General features: G+C 43.9%; 1 protein-coding gene across 1 annotated transcript; it reads right to left on the bottom strand.

The window, feature by feature from the left end:
- Nucleotides 1–15,778: 15,778 nt before the first annotated feature.
- LOC311271408 (alpha-1-antitrypsin homolog) lies at nt 15,779–18,206 on the bottom strand. Its single transcript, XM_084377051.1, has 5 exons — nt 18,136–18,206; nt 17,238–17,892; nt 16,778–17,048; nt 16,447–16,594; nt 15,779–16,316 (listed from the first exon to the last, which is right to left on the bottom strand). The coding sequence occupies exons 2-5, from the start codon at nt 17,881–17,883 to the stop codon at nt 16,125–16,127; spliced, it is 1,257 nt and encodes a 418-aa protein (XP_084233177.1). The 5' UTR covers nt 17,884–17,892; nt 18,136–18,206; the 3' UTR covers nt 15,779–16,124.
- Between the last annotated feature and the right edge of the window lie 344 nt (nt 18,207–18,550).

Here is an 18,550-nt window from a genome sequence, read left to right as displayed (position 1 = left end):
CACCACCCTGTTTGACACCGACTGTTTCTACATTTTCAGCCGAGTCTCCAGGCACCACCCGAGCTTAGTTTTCCATCGTGTTGTGGATGCAGTGCAGGGTTGAAGCTGCGCTCGCTTCAATTCAGAGTGTTGAGGGTCAAACCGGGAGCTGAAGTCTTTTACAGCTCTGGATCGTGGTGGTTTGTGCCTCGGTGTGCCTCAGGACACAACAGTACACTTGTAACATTTTACTGCAGGTGCAGAGTGAAGCGAGTCTTTTATGATTATTTGGATTTGTAGGCACTATATAACGGCCACTAGGGGGCAGACCGTTGACAGCAGAAAAATAACAGTGTGGATGTGACCTGACCTTAACTTTTGAGTTTATGAGGGGCTGCACTGAAACACAGAGCGGAGCTGAGGTGGGACCAGGAGGCCGAATCCACCACGGCTAAAGCTGAGGCTCCTGTCAAGACTGGATACAGAGAGAAACAGCCATAGTTCTGTCTATCTGGATCTCTAGAGCTCACTCACATGTAATACAACATGCTCATCTTTAATTCATACAAAACTGAAGTGTAAAAATGGCTGTTGTAGAATCGTAGTTTGTTATTTATCTCCTCTTCACACGGTGCACTGACTCCCTCGAGTGGGAAAACTACAAACTTGTCAATTTGGTTTGATACAGATCTAATAAACAAGATTTAACATGTTAAATAGTGCGCTTTAGGACCACTGAATAGGTTTATTGCCAGTGACTTCCAACACGACATGCTTGTTGTACCGTCTGTCTTCGTACCGTCAAAGTTTGGTGAGGCTCAAATACCGCGTTACATCACTTCAGCTACGATCGTACGTACATTTCTTAACTTACGTTGTGTACGTGATATGACTTTATTACATTAAAGTAAAGTTAAAATAATTCACCCTTGATTGATGAAAATCTGTGCTTGTTTAACTCAACCAACCATTCATCCCGACCTCCTCTCTATTGCAGCTGTTCCAACAAAATTAGCAGGTTTTTTAAACGTGGGTCAACCCGCCAAAGATCGCCTGTTGACCCCAGTCCCACCTCCTGCAGCCCGTCTGATTTTTATCTGAAGCGTTACGTTGTACGTCACTGAAATGTGCTGGAAACAGTTGTAACAGGAGAGAAAACAACAACAGACCACATCCCAAATTCCTCTTATTTACACGCCACCACTGGATGTTGATAACGCGGCTTCACTTCAAGAGACCTGGGTTCACCCGGGTCTTACATTTAAATCAAAGCTGAGCCGAGGTGATAAAAACCTGTGTCTACTGCAGAGTCAACTGACCCGGGTGTAAATGCAGAGTTTACATATTCCCACTGCACACAAAAGCCTGATCTTAGTGGGTTTAAGTGGGATTTTTGACCAGTGGAAAAAGGGTTATATGTGGACTTTCTTGCTCTTTATACTCCTTCACCTGACTGCCTCCTTTGAGCCTACAGCCTGTACGTATATTTCTTTACAGCACATTTGAATTTGACTTACATGATCGTTTTTCTACTGAGGACAGGCTGGACCTTTGGACAGATCCGGGCTATCCTTCCCTCTCGTTTCCCAAGGAACCAAAAAAAAAGGTAGGTTTCCTTGTTGTTTCCAGTCATTGTGTAATGCTAAGCTAACCGAAAACTAGCTCTGACTTCATAATTAACAGACAGATGTGACGGTGGGATCGATCTTATCAACTCATTCTTCGCGAGACGGGTGAGAAATCATAAAGTCCTTCAAACAAATTCATTTTAAAAGGTGACTTTGACATGTGGTTTTTTGACAACTGTAAGTCATGTTTAAGTTATAACAATAATAAACTAAATCATAATAAGCGACTTAAAAACAGACAACTATAGTGTGTAATGACGCTGGCTCATTAACACCTCGTCCGTCCCATTATCTGACATCTGTCTGCATGATAACACCTGACTTATATTTAACTGTAAATCAGGTGTGAAACGACACGTGCACGATTATCAATCACGACTTGTTTCACACATGTTAGTTACTGACGTTGTCTCTCCTTTAAAAATGCTCTGCTGCTTCATAATTTCATGATTACCTCACCATTAATTACCATGTTTATGTCCCTCCGAGCACAGCACACTCCTGCCAGAACATTTCTGCTCGGCGCCGCACGGAGACAACAGATTTCTAAAAATCACATTTGAATCATTTTAATTCGGAGCACATTTACATTAATATTCACACCCATATGTCGTTTTAGTCGCTGTGCAGAGTGTGGGAAACAACTTTTGTGAATGAAGGAGGACATTAGCATAAATATTTTTAAGTAATGGACACATAGCTTGCCAATATTGCTTGACGAATAAATATGTAAAAGCAAAAACGTATATCGGTTGAGCATCAGCGACGGTTGTGTTGGCTGCTAATGTGGCATATGGATGTGAATATTATGTAAACATGCCCAGAATTGATTATTAATGTGCGTTTGTTGTCTCTGGCTTGTGTTACTCATGCATTAATCATGTAGGCTGGACTTGCCAATCGTGGCCAATATATAATAGTGTGGAAATAATACACGTTATGTACTAAAATACGCATAATAAGGACATTTTAATTGTTCGTGTGCCATTTAGCTCCGGATTCAAAAGGTCATCAGGAACAAATCATTAAGAAAATGTCCAGTGTGAAAATTAAAACATGTCAAGGAAATAATCTGTGAAAAGAAACAAACCAGTAACTTTATTATTGTAACTTTATACTTCTTGACTTGGAGAAAATTCATGTGAACGGTCTGTTGATTAGAAGTTAGTTCCTGATTTGTTCCTGTCTTCTCAACAATGATCATCTTCCACAGTGAGTCCAGATGTTTGTGTGTCTTTTTACTTGGATAGCCGACATTTCAACACCAACTGTAAACCCAGCGTGACGTCAGCCGTTGGTTTGAGGACCACCATTTTGAAGCCTTGAGTTTAGCGTTGTTTTTTGGTTTGACTATATTTGGACGAGGGAGTGGAGCTTGAGAAGGTTTATCCTGATTGGATCTGACTGACAACCTGAGGACATGTTGCTGTAGCACCTTGTCAATCACAAGTAAGCCACACCCTCAATGATCATCGCTGCTTTATCTTCTGTTTTACTCTACATGGGACCGTAATGTACTAAATGAACATCATGCGGGATTGAAGAAGACTTGAAACGAGTGATTGAGACCATAAACTCATGAGGACACTGTTTACTGAGGTAATAAATCAAGTGAGAAGTAGCATCATTTTCTCATAAGCTTACATACAATCAGACTTTTTTTGAAACCAGTGCAGGTTTAAGGCATTTCACTTTCAGAGCTGTTTTTTTTAATACGTCCCATTCATGGCGATTTCTTCTGGTTGGCTGATGATGATAAAACTTGAGTTGTGCTTCGGGAAGGAAACCTTTTTTTTTTTGTGGCAGGTTTTGTTTGCCAAGCAGAGAGTTTGCCAAGAAAAAGGCAGAATATCTCGTTTAAGACGGAGCCGCAAAATATCTTGTAATTTTGTAATAAAATGAAATGAAATTAAAGATTTGACTGTTGCAGCTGAACTGCTGGTGTCTGTATACAGTGAGTCTCCTCGCTGTAGTCCGTCAGCTCGACGCTCCTGTAAGGTGATATATATTCTTTAAAGTGAACTCTTTCCAAACAACTCAAGAGGAAAACTCTCAGCTCTACATTCCCACTCCAGGGAGATTATTTTGGCTGCTCATGTCAACACCTGCAGTGCAACTTTTATGATCCTGTAAATGTTTACTGATGGCCTCGATCCGACAGGTCGTAGGTGGTGGAGTGGTGTGTGTATGTGTGTGTGTGTGCACAGATGACCCTAACAGGCCAGTAGCAATTTCACCACGCATTAGCTGTGATGGATCAGCCGCACGCTGCCGCACACCTTCCAGCTGCAGGTGTAAAGAAACAGTCGACACATGTATCAAGACACGAGGAGAGCGGTGTGATTCTGTAGGGCTGATGCAATATGACAGGGGAATAATAATGAAACGCAGCTGCTGTCTCACCGCTGACCTGGATTGATATAGTACAACTGCGATACAGAGGCAGTCAATCCTCCAAACACAGCGGGTTCTCTCTACGTCTAATCCCATTTGTCAGCGGCGGAGGCACGCTCAGATTTTTAGGGTCGCGGCGTCGAACAACACTTTCAAACACGTCGAGATGGCAGCCGCCGCCACTCAGACAGAGGCTTTACACAGTAACAGTGTGTACACGTGTGTGTGTGTGTGTGTGTGTGCGCGGGCACAGACGCATAGGTCAGCGCAGTTAGTGAGTGATGTGCTTTGGACTGTCAGCATGAGTTACTGTAATAAAACATCACAAGCTCGACACGCTGTGCATACAAACATTTTTAGCTCAATTTCTTGCGAGTTTATCTCCCCGCCGCCACAGAGGCCTCGACGTAAAAAGGTGTTGCATCTCTCACTGTACATCTCGTCTCGCCGTGGCAAGGCAGGCATAAATAATAAACATTATCAGTTTCCTTATTGTTTGTCTTTGATGCAGGAGCAGCCTCCTTCTGTCAACCTCGCTCCTGCCTCCTCCTCCTCCTCTTCTTCTTCTTCTTTGTTGGCTTTCATGCACATTTAACGAGGTTATACGCAGACATTTCAGTGCGTTAGGTCTGTCGTACTTGTGTGCTCAGTGGGTTTCATCATTGACACTTGCGTAATAGGAAAACCACAGGGGTTTTGTTCTTATTGCGTCCTCTTGGCTGATAACAATGCTAAAGCCTTATGTGGAGAAGAAATCTAGGGGGCCTCTTAATGAGAGATGCAGCACCAAACACAGAATTTTAAACTATCCCTGCTATGATCTCGGATCTTAACAGCTAGATATGAGAGAATAAACGACCCGGTCTCACTGTTATTTATTGCAGTGAGATTGCAGTAATTTAGGTGCTCATCTGATAGGAGCCAAAGCTTTGGCTCCGGCTTTTCTTGCACACTGTCCAAGCTGAAAGAAAAAAAAAAAAGCAGCTCTCTTTTTGGGTAGATTCCCCCTTTAATGTGTTGCTGTGGTGCAGCTAGCAAGCAGATGATAACACGATAGGAGACAGAGCCTTTTCCACGACCTTCCGAGCATTCAGCTCGTTTGACTTTGATGTGTAAAGCAGAGCGGTGGATGGAGGAGCGGCTGTGCTTTAATTTTGGTCTAAATTACAAACTCAAATGAGCAGAGCAACCAAGTGAACAATGCCAAGGTGCAAAGGACCCCCCTCTTTGTTCCTGTGACACAACAGTGCCACCTACTGGTAGTGTGTTTGTGTTTGTGTTTGTGTGTGTGAGATTGTGTGTGATCTGCTGAGTGAAGACAAGTTATACCATTTCTTTTTTCACAGTCTCAACAGATGCTGTGAGTGCCTGTAGTGCCTACTTTGATAGCAAATCAAAATATAATATAAAAATATGTTTTTTCCAAAGAAAAAGAAAAGCACGTCTACACCAGACTCTGTGAAAATAATTCTACATTTAAAGGATTTGACTCCTGGACACCGGACGTCTAAGTTTCCACATCACAAGACAACAAAGAGCTTTCAAACTATGATGTGATGATATAAAACAAGACTGGCAGCTGAGACAATTTCAAACCCTCTCCTAGTGTCAGACTCTGAATACTGCTGGAGATGTGGAGGACTGTTTACTGACCATCGACAGCTAGCTTAGCATTAGCCCCGATGTATGACTGCACTCACCCAGAAGTTCACACAACATCCAGTGCGACGAAACGTCAGTCAGTGGTCGTAGGATTAAAACATTAGGACAGACGACTCAAACACACAAAGTATAAAATCAAGTAAGAAAGTAAAATGTAGAATAATCAGAGAATTATATAACAAATATGCATTGCACTGGTCTAATACTTTACTTTTGGAGGAGGCTTGTTACAGAACATGTCACCTGACAATCTGTCAGCGAACACCGAGAGGACAAACTCCCAGTGAGACGAGTAGATCTCATTTATTTACTGCATTTCAAACTGTGATTGTAAAGATGGTAGAAACCTCAGGAAGAGCCACAGAGGAGGATCCCTCTCCCAGGACGGACAGACGTGCAACAGATGTCGCATTTACTGAACAGAACAACAAAATCACAGTTTACAAGTTGCACCGACAGAATATCTGATACAAATTTAATAATACATGTAAAGTGTGTGGATCCAGGAGACGATTGAGGCATCGCTGAGTGCTGCCCGAGAGTAAATGACACGGAGATATCACGGATCTGGTCTTTATCAACAAGGTCAAACTTGTCTTCTCATTCAAACTGACTCAGGGTTTAACGGTTTCTGTGAAATGTTTGTCCTGACTTTTTGAAATAATGAAGGAAACCTCCAGCTGTCCGTGGCATCATGTTTGTAAGTTCATCTGTAATTGGGGGTGAGAACAGAGAAACATTTCTGGTTGAGCAGCCAGTCACAGTTTTTTCGGTGCAGTTGCTCGGCTGCTCAAATTGGACTGTTGTTTCGTTATCGCTGTGGCAGTGACACCGGGGATGCATGCAAAACATCGTGCTGCCGAGCAAGAATTCATTTTCTTCTTTTCTCATTGTTCCTAAGACTCCTGATAAAATGAGATTGAATAATCACAATCAGCTGTTTTCACTCTATCATGTAATGATTGAAAACCTACAGAAAGCGGCTGCAGATGGCAAACACTATATCTTCACTGACTGCTGTAACACCTTGTGGGTTGGGTTTTTTTGCCTTCTTTGCTTGTGCAACTGTGAATAAATTCATCACAGTGTGCAAATAGCCACACAGAGAAAATATGTAAATTCACATCTGATCCGTTTCCAAATGAAATGTTGTGCTGTTTGCAGGAATAACATGTGGGCACAAGGTCACGCCACAAAATGACCACACAGCAGGCTCCGATTCAGGGTTATATTGACGTCTGATTGCCAGCAGCTACTCGTGCTTCAAAAAAAGAAAGTTTAGCACTTCAAATTGATCTGAGTGCAGGAGGTCAAGGCCTTACTCTGAAAATGATGCTCATATTTAGTTATTTCTTCATGAGGTCCAAAGTCTGAAAGTGGCATTAAAGAAAAAGTTCACCCAAAACTGAAAGTTCTGGCATCATCTGCTCGACCCGCGTGTTTTCAGATCAGTTTGGGATCTCTGGGGATCTCTGGGGATCAGGTCGGGCGAGCTGTATCGAGCCATTTCATGTTTCTTTCCTGCTTTTTTAAAACAAGTCCCTTTCTTCTTCAGTTTTTAAGAAAAATGCTGTTTAGCTGTGAAATGTTTTGTGGACTACAAAACTTCACCGGACTTTCCGTCAGCATGGAGGTGAGTAGATCATGACTGGATTTTCATTTTTGGGGGGGAACTAGTCCTCGTTCAAACAAGCTGTAAACACAACACGGACATATCAGTTGTTTTGGTTGTTGTGGTGATCATGTTGGCAAAAATGTAAATATTCAGCAGATACAGAGCAACATTAGCATTCATGTGAAGTTTCTGTTGCTGACCGCCTGATGAATGTAAGACCAATCTTCACTCTTCTTTTAGCTCTGTTTTGGTCTCCACCGACTCCTGAGAAAAACAGCTGGTTCTTCAGCTGCTAAATGTTCCAGTATGTTCAGCAGCTGCTCACTGACCTTGTAAAAAAAATGCTAAAACAAAAAAACGCTGCCTATAGCCTAAAATAGTCACCAAAACAATGAGCTAAAAGACGTCTGACCTGTGCAGAGCTGAAGGGAACTGAGGGAATAATTATCTGAGCAACTCTTTTTGTAAACGGTCGAACTGTTGTGAATATAAACAGTATTGATTGTATCATCCTGGAGCAGCTTTAAGTCAAGTTACAGGGACTGGTATCAGATTTGTTGTGAGGCCTGTGATGGCTGCAACCAAACAGCTGTTTGCATCTGGAAACTGACAGTGAACCAAAAGAGTAAAGAGTCCAGGCTGTAAAACCAAAACGATGAACTGAAAGATGCTAAAACGCTCCTTAATGCTGAGGAGAAATGCAGCGTTAGGTGCAAATTATCACCTTCAGGAAACCTTTTCTTGCCGTCTGAACCTCTGTTAATGCAAAAAGATATCGATTATAACAGTTTTAAGTGAAGTTACAACGACTGTGATCAACTTTGTTTTGAGGCCTGGAATCACTGCAACCTCCCACAGTTGTGTCCACTAAACAAACGTCTTATGTTTCCATATAACTGACTGTAATCACACCGTGCCACAGCTGCTACGTTAACAAACTCACTAGTTCTGCCTCTAGTTTGCAGCCGTACCTGTCTTGAATCCCACGCACTTGTTAAACACTGGAATATGCAGCGTGTGATGACATAAAACCTGAGCAGACCCGGTCATCGGTTCATTTTTAATGCCCTCTCCCTGCTCCCCGCCTGTCAGTCATCGTCGCAGCGGTGAGGCGCCTCTTGTCCTCCCGCCGACTCCGACTGAATGAGCCGCGTGAGAACAGTCGACCAAAATAACGGCGGGCGTTGGGCACACCCTCGTCTTGATGGCGTATGCATTATAGATGCCCACTTCACAATGTGTCACATCATGTCTCGATTTGCATGCGTACCCTTGCATTTGATCTTCTTTAGGCAGGAGTAATAACCAAAAGCAGAGAGATCTGAGAGATTCTCACGAGCAGAAGAGGGAGAGTCGACGAGCTTCGACACTAATGAACACGTCTTTGTGCCGAGGCTCAGAAATCACGTCGAGTTTGTGATGTTCTGCGGAGCGAGCGGGTCTTACTGCTGTGCAGATTCAACCTTTGCCTATATAGTTGAACTCAAAGAGACACTTTGTGATAAAAAAAATACTTTCATAAGTTGCATTGACTGTACTGAGAATGTAATTATATGCAAAGAGCAGTATTGAACTTGCTCACCGGTGACTCTGAACGTCTACACCTTTTGTAAATAAGCACAAGCCATCTGTTTTCTCCACAACAAAACTATCAGACACTTTGTTTTGCAGCGTCCTGGGAGGTGCTTGTGTAGGAAAGCCTCCCAGCATGCTCCAGGGCTGCTGTGTTATACATTGCGTTTCTACGAGGTCTCTGCTGTTTTCACACTCTCTTGCTTTTAGACAATTAGCTGCCATGTGTAACTGGGGTTAAACTGCGCGAGATGATGTCAGCGTGCGTGTTGTGAGTCTGTTGCAGTTGTGACTTAATGCTCGTAGAGACTGTTAAAGATACTGCTTAAGGTCAAATCTGCTCTCTGCTGATTACTTTTTAATTTATTAAAGTATTATCAGCCAGTTGACAACAAGACTGAACCGGCACATAAGCCCGATAAAGACCCTCTCTGAGGCTGGACTTAGGCACAGCTGTGACTTTTAGTTGAACACAGCCGTCAGCGTGCCAACATACTCACAATAATAAAGTTGCAAGAGTTATAAGAGAGGAGGCAAAAACCTCTTAAAGTGCTTTATGAATAGAAAACAGTATGTAACCCCCGGAGCTGGCTGATGCTCAATCATCTGCTTTTATCACAGCTGAACCGGGAAACAAATCAGCCGCTGCCACCAGAGTGAGATTCACAACAGTTTCAACCGATTTGGGAGGAAATTACCAAGACAGGTGAGTAGTGGAAGTATAACCTGTTGTCTTTGAGCGCGTTTAAGTCACATTTGACTGGTGATTTTATACATACATGCAGTTTTTATGTCCCGTTGACCATTGAAAGTCTCTCTCTCCCCATTCAATTAGACAGAACCTGGTCTTGTTGGACCAAGATGGCTGCTGATTGCCGTGACTTGTCTGAGAGGACTTTGGTTACATGCTGATGCTAAAATAAAGTATGGTTTTAAAGGTTTCAAATGTATATAATTGTTATAATTCTTGGTCTCAGAGAATTTAACGCTGTTTTTAGAGCATTGTCATCATTTTAGCACAACTTCCTGTCCGTTTTCCAGTTAGCAATCCCCTCCCCTCCGCTCTACATCACCTCATGGACACGCAGCGGACCGCTCTGTCCTGATTGGATACCAGGAAATGTCTTTTCCCTTTTACTGCGGACCAAACGCTCTATAACACTGATTACTGTTGGAATAAAGAGCCGTTTACTGTTACTGCAGTATGTGTGTGTGATGTGACTGAACGTGTCAGTGTCAGCAGCAGCCTGATTACTTGCAGATAAAACTCTCTCTGTGTTGCTGGTTCAGATTTGGATGCTCCTGAACCACCTGCCGGTTGAAAAAGAGTGTGAAAAGGCTCTCGCTGGGTTGGATCGGGACGGAGACCATCCACTGTGCCGTCCTCCTGTAACACTGGCTGGAAAAAGGTCCTGGCTGACTGGCAGCGAGGAGCTGCTGAGTGCTGCTCTGACCACCCTCTGCAGAGCTTTGTGGTTGATGGCGGGATAGCGAGATGGGTTATCGTGACGCTGTCATGAAGTCTGAACTATCATAATCAGTGGTTGTTTAGTCGTGACACTAAACGTACTAGTTAACTAATACTGGTATAGTCCTCTGTAATCTCATATTGGCCATTATAATAAATAAAACAGCAATCAGCTCAAAAATGGTCGTGCAAACTGAACTGCTGTCAGACGTCACTGCTGCTCAGTCCACAACACGTTTCAACACTTCTAAAGAGCTGCACACTCAGCTTTCTAATTCAGACATGTCTTACTCATGTGTGTCTGTGTGTGGGTGTGTGTCTGTGTGTGTCTGTGTGAGTGTGGACAGGGGAGACAAAGTGTATGTGTACTGATTGTGTAAACGCTCCTGCAGCAACTCTTCTGTTGACAGGTCAAAGGGCGAGGAGTCATGTGAGGCTGATGGCCACCAGGTCACACATCGTCTCTCCGCTGCATCGTCCGCCAAATGAAACAGCCAAGGCTGTAATGTCAGAGAGACTTCACGACGCATTTTTAATTACTAACCAGATAGAGGCACCGCGTCAGTCAGGTAACACTGATGGGGAGAAATTAGAGTCAAGACACTTGTGTACTCGATGTAATGTTGTCCAATGAATAGAAAAATGAAAACACTCTCTCTCAGGGTACCGCTGTATTTTCTCTTCAGTATAAAAGACAAGTTTGCATTTTTACAGGCAGAAAACCACTCAAACTGTTTTTCACCGGGCTGCCACTAACCATTACTTTCATCATAGATATGAGAGATTCTTTTTGGATGTATTGTTCGGTCTATAAAATATCAGAAACAGTGAAAAAAAATGCTCATCACAATTTTTTCTAACACTGGAGATGCCAAAACGACCAGAACCCAAAGATGTTTCATACATTTCAAGGTGAGATGAGCTCCTTTAGTTCATTTTATCAAGAAGTATTTCCCCAGTATACTTTATGTAGTAAGGACACTAAAGTGAATGTACTAGTATACTTGTAAGTGTACTACTTCAATACTTCTTGGGACTAAATTGGCCCACTTTTTAGTTCTTACTTCTGAGTTTACTTCTGCCTTCCAGCTTGATTAAACAATCAAGCAAGATCGTCGCAGCTCTCCTTGTTCATCAACGACACCTCATTCTGAGACCATTAAAACTCTGCAAAGACAGACACATACAGAAGCACATTGTTTGTTATATTATCAGTTTGATGGGTGAAGAATCAGTGAATTCGACACCTGTAGGTGTGTTTTACGATGTCTTCCCCCGTGAAGAAGATGCTCCCAGGAGTTTCTCAGGATGAAAACCGAGAAGGCTCTGTCAATTTTAATGGTTGATGGCGAATGGAGGGATACTACCTGCGTGGCGCTGATGGGGTACCGATTCTGTGACACTAAGCACAGCCTTGCGGGACGCCTGTGGAGGGGAAGAGGAGGTGGCAGTCAGAGTTTGAAAAATGTGGAAGCTGAAGGGGTTTTTCCAGCATCCTCTGGAGGTACATGTCACTACTCTGCAGTCAGCGCTCAGTCAGTGGAGTTGGCGTATTCCCATGCTGTTCACAACAAACTTACATTCCCCAAACAAACCTAAGATGATATTTCAGCCTCTCCTACCTTTTGAGACTGAGTTTGACCTTGTCAGACCTGCCAAACAAATCAGAGTTATCCACAAAAACATTGCTTCTGTCCATTTCTTTCAGTCTGCTGTCCAGGGAGGCAGAGATGGAAGATGTTGGCAGGAACAGAGCAGCTTCAGTGTCAGACTCACTGTATTATACAGCACAGCTACAGCATGTCTGAGTTCAACTTATCATGAACTCATTACTTGTTTGTTTTAACCACTGACGGCCTCTTTGCTGCAGTTTGACACAATTTCCACCGTTGTATATCCAGCAGGTCGACGAGAGACGGCTGACAGATTCATTCAAAATGTACAAGAAGCAGCTTTTTTTCTGTCTTGTGCTTTAGAAATCTCTGTCTAAGTTATCTTCACTTCACTGTAACACAGCTCACTCGACACATGATCGGGTCAGTGACGGACTCAGCGGCTTGTTTGCGGTGAGGGCACCCCGGCACTTCACCGCGTTTTTTGTCCACCGGCAGAGAAGAGCACTTTATCGTGTTTTATCCACCACAGCGGCGTTCAAGAGGGCACTTTTGAAAGCGTCTTTCCGCACATGGGGGCGCCGAGCATCGTGAAATCACATAGCCACTACTCAAGAGGGTTGATACATAGATTAATAGATACCCAAATAAAGAATAAACTATTTGAAAGCGAAATATAAATAGTGGCGTTCACTCGCTTAAAGGAGCTGCAGTGTGCTTTTCTCCCGAGAGAGACGTCGCCAGTCACCATGTTTGAGGAGCTACCGCGGAAAAACTGTCTCGCTGTCACGAAAACAAGTGCTGTGCAGAGAGAGACAGATGTTGTGCTGCAACTTCTTCTGTGTCACGTCGGCCTACTTGTTCTGTTGGTTTGTACAAGCTTGTAAGTGCGCCTGGTTGTTGCGGTGTCTTTTAGTGCACGTTGGTTTTGATTGGTTAGTAACTGAACAGGATTTCGCCACACATGGGAAAACGAATCCTAAACCCGCGGTGTGGTTTTAGCTGATAACATCCAATGAAGAGCCGTGCCTCTCACTAATGTCTCTTTGCTGCATTTGGCAGAAACTTCGATCAGATCTATTAAAAATTCACAACGACCGTCCTCTTTTTTTTTCTGTCATGTGCCAAGAGAGCTCTGGCAGCACCATCTTTACTGGTGTGGTAGGGGAGGTGCATTAAATGTGGATGAGCTTTCAGTAATCATTACACGCCGTAGAAATCAAATGATGCAACAGAAATCAGTGGAGGGAAATATAAACAGTGGTGACACTGGTTTGGTGGGCCCGTAGCAAAATTTGGCACAATCTAAGAGGTAAATGCATCAACGTGGTGCACGACTGTAGAAGATGTAAATGTAGAAAATAATCTAACACTGAGTTTTGGCTCTGCTGCCTGGTAAGTTGTCCAGTTCCCACAATGTTTTACAGTTTTGGCTTTACAATGTTAACATGAGATTACATGAATACTGTTGCCAGTTAGCATTTATCAAAACAAAATAACCCATTTGAGCTGCATTTTGGTCCCACGTTTGTCAGGCACAACGTCACAGGACAGTCCTGGCAAATAAACACAGACCAAAGAATACGAAGCATCAGGTTAGCATCAGGTTAGCATCAGGCTAGGTCAGCTACACAGAGACAGACTGGAGAGAGATGGACTGTAAGCTAGAGCGTCAACTTAACGTTACTGTTAGTAACGCTATGAGATGTAAAAACATTTGTCAGCCTGCCACGGTCTAGATAATTCATGGGAAACACAGTAGACTCATTTAATCCTGTTCTTTCGACTCATTTTGGATCCGTCCCTCAATAATTTAGCACTGATTTGTCTATTTTGCCTTAAAGTGCTGCGCCGTGCTGCACTTGATGGTAAAGATCTCAGCAGAGTACTGGTGCCTGACTTCCTTCAGGAGCTTCTCCGGTGCATTGAAGCCAGAGTTCATGGCCGCAGATTCAAATGTTGATTCTCCTGAGCTGTGGCCAAACATGCCTCACTGACCTGAATCTGGTTTAAGGGAGCGCTAGTGTGGGTTTCACCCCTGTAGACAGCACAGACAGGGCGGTTCAGATGCCCAGCGGCAGGTACAACATGTTTTCTCCAACATAATCTTTGGCATTTAGACTTTTGTACATGGCAAAAGAAAAGTCAGTCCTGGGAGAGGACAGCATGCAGCAGATCAGCTCTCCATGTTGGCTTTGTTCAGGGTGGTGCTGGTGCTCTGCCCAGGCTGCAGCCAGCAGCAGGGCTGCAGGAGCACAGCTAGCAAAGATAACAGGCGTCTTTACAGCCGACAGGAACCACCAGAGGATGTAGTATTTGATAACAATGATTGTATATTGACACCATCGTCCTTCTAAACAGCATTACACTTTCTATCACACATTGTAATCCCTGCTTATAGAGACATAATTCCATTTTATGAAATTTACATCTAAATTATTATATGAAGCATATTTAAAATATCACCATTAATTTCTTCTTTGCTGCATTCGGCAGAAACTTCACCATCACATTCCTCCGAGAGCCGACAGATCTATTAAATATTCACGAGCGCCGTCCTCCTTTTTTTTCTGTCCTGTGCCAAGAGATTTCTGGCAACACTTTCTTTACTGATGCAACACAGCTCGCTTGACACAAAAGAACCACTGGTGCGGTCGGGGAGTTGCATTAAATGTGTATGAGTGTACAGTAATCACCCCACAAACGCAGAAATCAAATGATGCACCAGAAATCAGTGGCCATTGAGGGAAACAAACAGTCGAGTGTTTCCATCGGGGTTTTGTGACACTGGTTTGTGGGCCTGAAACCAAATTTAGCACATTTTAAAGTTAAATGCATCAATCTGGTGCACAATTGTGTGGCGGTACTGGCAGTAAAATGCTTACAGGCAGCCCAACCTACATAATATAAACAGAAAACATGTAACTCTAGAGAGGACGCCCCAAAGTTTCTGGCTGGCAATTTAATGGGATGACATTCTCAGTGGGTCAGGGACAGATTCAGGGTGAGAGCCACCTGGGTGTCATCCCCCACCTCTTTTAAGCCTTCACAAAAAGGGCGTCATCACACCCTGATTGGCTGAGAGGGAAACGCTCAAAGCTGCTTCTACTCCTCAATCAGGAGTCGGTCTCCTCACCTGCACACAGGTGATCTGAATCCACTGCGATTAGTCCAGAGGGATTTTGAAAATAGGCCCAAAACAAAAGGAAGATAGCAAGTCTCACACAATGGGACTGCTACAGTGGTAGAAAAATAACATGCAGTGCAGTTTGTCTTTGACTAAACAGTGTTAACATGAGCCTACAGGCTACAGTCACTCGTCAATATCAAACCAGTGCTCTCTATCTCACGTTAGTCCGGAGAAGCTTCACTGAGAGACTCGACAGTCATCGTCTTGTTTTAAAATCACTGCTGGAAAATGATCATAAACGCCGCCTGTCAGCATTTATCAAACAGAATGACCAACATAATAATTCAGCTGAAGCAACAACGCAAAAATGTCAGAGATCTTTAACGCTATTTATCATAAAAAGGTTTTGCCTGATGAAGGTTGCAGAGTTTTTTTGCAAAGTTTGATCTGCTCGTCTCTCTCCTACACACACGTCCTGTGAAACAGATGTGCAAAGTATTTTTCTATTATAAAATGTGCAAAATAAAAACATCCATTATAAAACTGTAGTGGGACAATTTGGACTGTGGGAGACCACTAAGGTCCAGCTGATTAACAGGAAACACTATAGACTCATTCACAACATCTGAAGCATTAATCAACCGGCCCCTGATCCGGATAACTCGTCCTGTGAACTAACCTGAGATTAGCTAGAAATGACTAGGACAACATCAGATGCTGGTTGTTCACAACAATCTTTATTTCACAGCAATGGAAAAAACAACACGTCAGCTCAATGTGTTAACAGATGCTTCACTCATGCTTGTATGATGTACTGCAGTCGGCTGGATACCTTATAAAATGATGTATTTAGACATGTAGACACCTGGACAGGCTCAGGTGACAGATGGTCACATACTGCATGCAGGTTAAAAGTCTTGATGACATATCTGTTGTCTTATTCATCAAACTATCTTCTACTCATCATCCCTGCAGTGCTCTTAATATCACTGTGACATCTCTACAGGGCTGATGTCCTGAAGCTACTGTGTGTATATGTAACATTCATTCCCCCTCGCAGTCTTTACATGGCTGCTGGGTTGTTGATCTTGCCCATGAAGAGGATGCTCTTGGTCGAGTGCTCGCAGATGACGACCAAGAAGGGTCGGTCGAGTCTCATGGTCTCAGGCATGCTCATGGGCATGACCTCGATGGTGGTAACTGCCGCTGCCTCGGTTCCTGTTTCGTCCACGCTCAGCACGGCCTGGTGGGACACCTGTGGAGGAAACCAGGAGGAGGCAGTCAGTGTCTTGTTGGCATGAGAGCGCAGGTCTTGGAAAAACTGTAGGAGCAACAAGCTAGCAGAGGGTCTTTGCAACATTTACTCTGTGTTTGCTTTTTCCTACCTTTGAGACTTTGAGCTTGACATCTTCAGACATGCCAGAGAAATCAGCAGTGTCTCCAAAAGCGTCAGTTATCCCCATTTCTTTCAGCGTGCTGTCCAGAGAGGCTTCAGCAGAGATGGAGAATTTGGGCAGGAACAGATCCACAGAACTGAGAAACAGAGGATCACCAAGGTCAGACTCACTGGAGTCTATGGAGACTTTAGCTTTAGTAAATACAGACACTGATTAAATCAAACACTCCTGATCCAGGTGAACAGCTCAACAAGCATTTGATCAGACACTAGTTAACGACATACTTAAGATTCAAAAGAAAATCAAATTCATCTCTTACTTCCTGTAGAGCGAGTCGTGCCAGTGATGGATTTTCTCCTTGTTGATGCTGCTCTCCACCTCCGCCATCTTGCCTTCATCAGGCAGGATGATCACCATGGAGGTGTTTCCCTTGTAGGGCAGCATGACGACGGTGGTGTGGTTTTCAGCGTCCTGGTAGAAGTCGTAGCGGCCGGTCCTCTCCATCATGTCCACCTGAACCTTGGTGTTTTCGTCCACAGTGAATTCGGCTTTGTGTGTCTGGTTACCATCGAAGGGTTTCTCCCACTGTCCTGTAATGACGCAACGAAGGTGGGAGAAGGCGATGAAGTTACTGCACGTCAGCTCAAATTATCCTGGTTTTAAAATGGGGCTGAAATTGTCAGATTTATCTTTATATTTATTTTACATATTCGTTGCATGCTCTGTCGCCTTAAACAACACAGGGTGCACAGGTTTCTCTGTATTCGTATGAGTCCTACCTCTGAAGTAGACGTAGTTGATCAGCACCATGGCCATTTCAGGGTCCAGGTCCTTCACCATATCTTGAATCTTGTCCTGTGTTTTACTTGCAATTAATCTGTTGATCTCTGCTGCGGCCTCGGTCGGTTTGGTGAAGTCGACATTGATGATCTCACCGGAGTAGAAGTCCTTGACGTCCTTCAGGAACTTTGCCAGAGGACTGAAGCCAGTGCGCACCGCAGCGGCGTTACCGACATCCAGCTTCTGGCTCTGCTGGCTGTGGCCGAGCATGTGGAAAAGATGCTGATAAGCTTCGTTGACCTGTGCCTGGGTTTGAGCGCTGTAGCCCAGGCTGGAGAACAGCTGCCGGTGGGTTTCACCACTGGCCCCTGCAGACAGCATGGACAGGGCGGTGGAGATGCCCAGTGGCGAGAAGAAGATGTTCTTTCCGGCAGCAGCTTTGGCACTCAGACTTCTGTAGAGGGCGAAGGCAAAGTCGGCATTGGGAGGGGACAACTTGTGGCAGCTCATTTCTCCATCATGGCTGTGGTCAGCGTCGTGTTGGTGCCCGTGGTGCCCGTGGTCCCCGTGGTCCCCGTGGTGGTCGGCCCAGGCTGCAGCCAGCAGCAGTGCTGCGAGTGCACAACTAGCAAAGATACTACGCATCTTTACAGCCTGTCCAGGAAACAAGAGGAGTCAGCCGGGCTCAACCGCAGCAGATGATGCTTTTTAAACAGACTTTTTTCACAGAATGAAAAGTTGCCAGTAGCTGATGACTGTTATATATTATGCCACCATGTCTTCAAAGCTTCACTACTAAACCTGTTTTTTCCACCAATCAGTCAAAGTCTAATCCATCTAAAGTTTAATATTATCTACAAGAAATAATTACGTATTTCAATAAAGAGCCACGCTTACCTCCAAAGTCCTCTTTGCTGCAGACGGGTTTGCCACAAGCTCCCTTGTTATATACAGGAGCTCTGAGAGTCAGCTGACAGTGTGGTCAAACATTAACCAAGACCAGCCCCCATCCTCTGTCCTGAGATATCTGGCTGCACTATCGTTACTGATGCAATCAACTCCCTCAGAATAACCTGGCTGAAGAGCCACTGGTGAGATAATGAGGCTGCTCTGCAAAAATGTGTCTTATGAACGTATTTGTTTTGCATCAAGAAAACAAATGACACACCAGAAATCACTGCTGAAAGAGAAATGCTGTCAGACCATCAAGTCCCTCTGATTTTCGCTTTAAATCCAGCCTGACTCATTCTAGTTGGCATATTTTTTTCATAAAAGTATGAAAAATGACCTGCGTACCTGTGAACAACACAGC

This window comes from Pagrus pagrus, assembly GCF_965226575.1.
Source record: "Pagrus pagrus genome assembly, chromosome: 16".
In the NCBI taxonomy this organism is placed as follows: domain Eukaryota; kingdom Metazoa; phylum Chordata; class Actinopteri; order Spariformes; family Sparidae; genus Pagrus; species Pagrus pagrus.
This window is presented reverse-complemented; position numbering and strand designations above follow the sequence as displayed.

Bases quoted from the DNA above. Each gene is read 5' to 3' on its own strand.
- LOC311271408 (XM_084377051.1), bottom strand. From the start codon at position 17,883: ATGCGTAGTATCTTTGCTAGTTGTGCACTCGCAGCACTGCTGCTGGCT. The intron at 16,595-16,777 runs GTAAGAGATGAA...TCTGTTTCTCAG, and splicing joins CACGACTCGCTCTACAGGAA to TTCTGTGGATCTGTTCCTGC. The intron at 16,317-16,446 runs GTAGGAAAAAGC...TTTCCTCCACAG, and splicing joins TCAAGCTCAAAGTCTCAAAG to GTGTCCCACCAGGCCGTGCT.